General features: G+C 38.9%; 1 protein-coding gene across 1 annotated transcript in view; it reads right to left on the reverse strand.

Annotated features, from left to right (window-relative positions):
* LOC107751467 (basic leucine zipper and W2 domain-containing protein 1-A-like) overlaps positions 1–1,703 on the reverse strand; it is a 14,703-nt gene that overhangs the window by 5,091 nt on the left and 7,909 nt on the right. Inside the window, 4 exon segments of the mRNA XM_016567213.1 lie at positions 413–522; positions 616–751; positions 874–939; positions 1,082–1,176. Of these exon segments, the coding sequence (XP_016422699.1) occupies positions 413–522; positions 616–751; positions 874–939; positions 1,082–1,176 (407 nt within the window).

Here is a 1,703-nt window from a genome sequence, read left to right on the forward strand (position 1 = left end):
GGTATTCGGCCAATCACAACGCACTGGATAGCTGGCCAATCAGAGCACACCTCGCTTTTCAGAACGATGAGTTTTGTAAAAATCTACGCATTTCAGAAAGGCGGGGCATAGAGGAGAAACAATGTACAGTATGTGGAAAATAATGTGTTGTTTGAACCTTAAACCGCATAAACATTTAATTACACCAAATACACAAAATAATGTTCTTTTTAACAACATCATACGACCCCTTTAAATTTTTTTTATAGCTTCATTTAGATATAACCCAAGTATTAGTCACACACTAAACCTCTACCATTTATATACACATTTCTACATAACTTTTATATTACTCCAACGAAGCTATATTTTGGATGCTTTTGGCAATTTTTAAGTGCTCCATCCCAAGCTGAGGCTGCAGTACGGTATTTACCATCAGCCTGTTGTCCATGCCAACTTTACGCAGGCTAGCAGCAACGGAGTTGATGTCTTTTTCGTTGATCCAAGATTTGAACAGTTTCACAGCGAAGGCGGCAGACACACCTGCAATAAAACCCAGACGACAAAACAGTTACAACTTCTTCACTCGAAAAGCACCGCTGCTAGTCTAGAGCCATTAAACAGGTCTGTCATTACCTTCCTTGACCAAGTTTTCATTAAAGAGGCTGCTCAGGATGGAGGCTGATATATTGCCATTGGCCAGCAGGATTCCAGTAAGCATGGCCAATTTATTCCTCTCTGACTCTGTGAACCCTTTTAAAAACAGCAGCAGCTGGGAAAAAACCCCCCAAAAAAACAGTGATGACACCATTGGACTTTCTAAATGCACAACGACACAGACTTTGTTTGACTAACAAAATATGGTGTTATCCTTAGTTCAACCATTTTGCTTACCTTCTTGATCTCCTCTTCAAACCCTTTCTCCAGGTACTTGTAACGCCTGATCAGCTTGTTAAAAACCTACGACACAAGGTGAACATGTTGAGACTTGTAGAAATAGGAAGCCAGTAAGTACAAATTGCACCCGTCATGGTGATATTAATTCAGAACAAGCTCCAAAACGAGACTATTTGCCGGTCAGGTAGCATATAATTGGAAATACCTGAGCGTAAGCCTGCATGGTCTCCAGGTCTTCACTTGCCGTGAAGAGGCAGTACTCAGAGCCACGACGCGAAGCGTCGGGTGTGCATTATTTTTCTAATAATGCAACGGCCCGTCGTCAATTATTCCGCTTATACTACGGTTACCTCACCTCAAGACATCAATCAGATGATATATTTAAAGGGATTCGTCCGGTTTTTGTACTTAAATCGCTATTGTGAGTAGGATTATTTCTTCCACATCTCATCCAACGCCTCTTTTGCTAGTTGCAAAACGTCATTTTAAAGCTGGTGATGGAGGCTTGAGCCGTTGATAGCATTCTAATGCAGTTATTAACCAAGTTATTAGAAAGAGAGCAAGAGAGACAGAGACACACAGAAAAAGAGAGAGAGAGCTTGTGTGAATTAGGCTACCTCTGTGCGTCCCTCATATTTGAAATGCATATCTACAAATATATATATATATAAAAAAGAAAAGATTTAGTAAAAATAGATGTACACTTCATATAATATTAAGTAAATGTAATTTAATAAAATGTATAAATTGTGTAAATTGTACTGATTAGTAGAAAACACTTACATATATATATATATATATATATATGGCTTGCTGCGCTTGCTGCG

Source organism: Sinocyclocheilus rhinocerous, unplaced genomic scaffold, assembly GCF_001515625.1.
Source record: "Sinocyclocheilus rhinocerous isolate Xijiao unplaced genomic scaffold, SAMN03320098_v1.1 scaffold2046, whole genome shotgun sequence".
Taxonomy (NCBI): Eukaryota; Metazoa; Chordata; class Actinopteri; order Cypriniformes; family Cyprinidae; genus Sinocyclocheilus; species Sinocyclocheilus rhinocerous.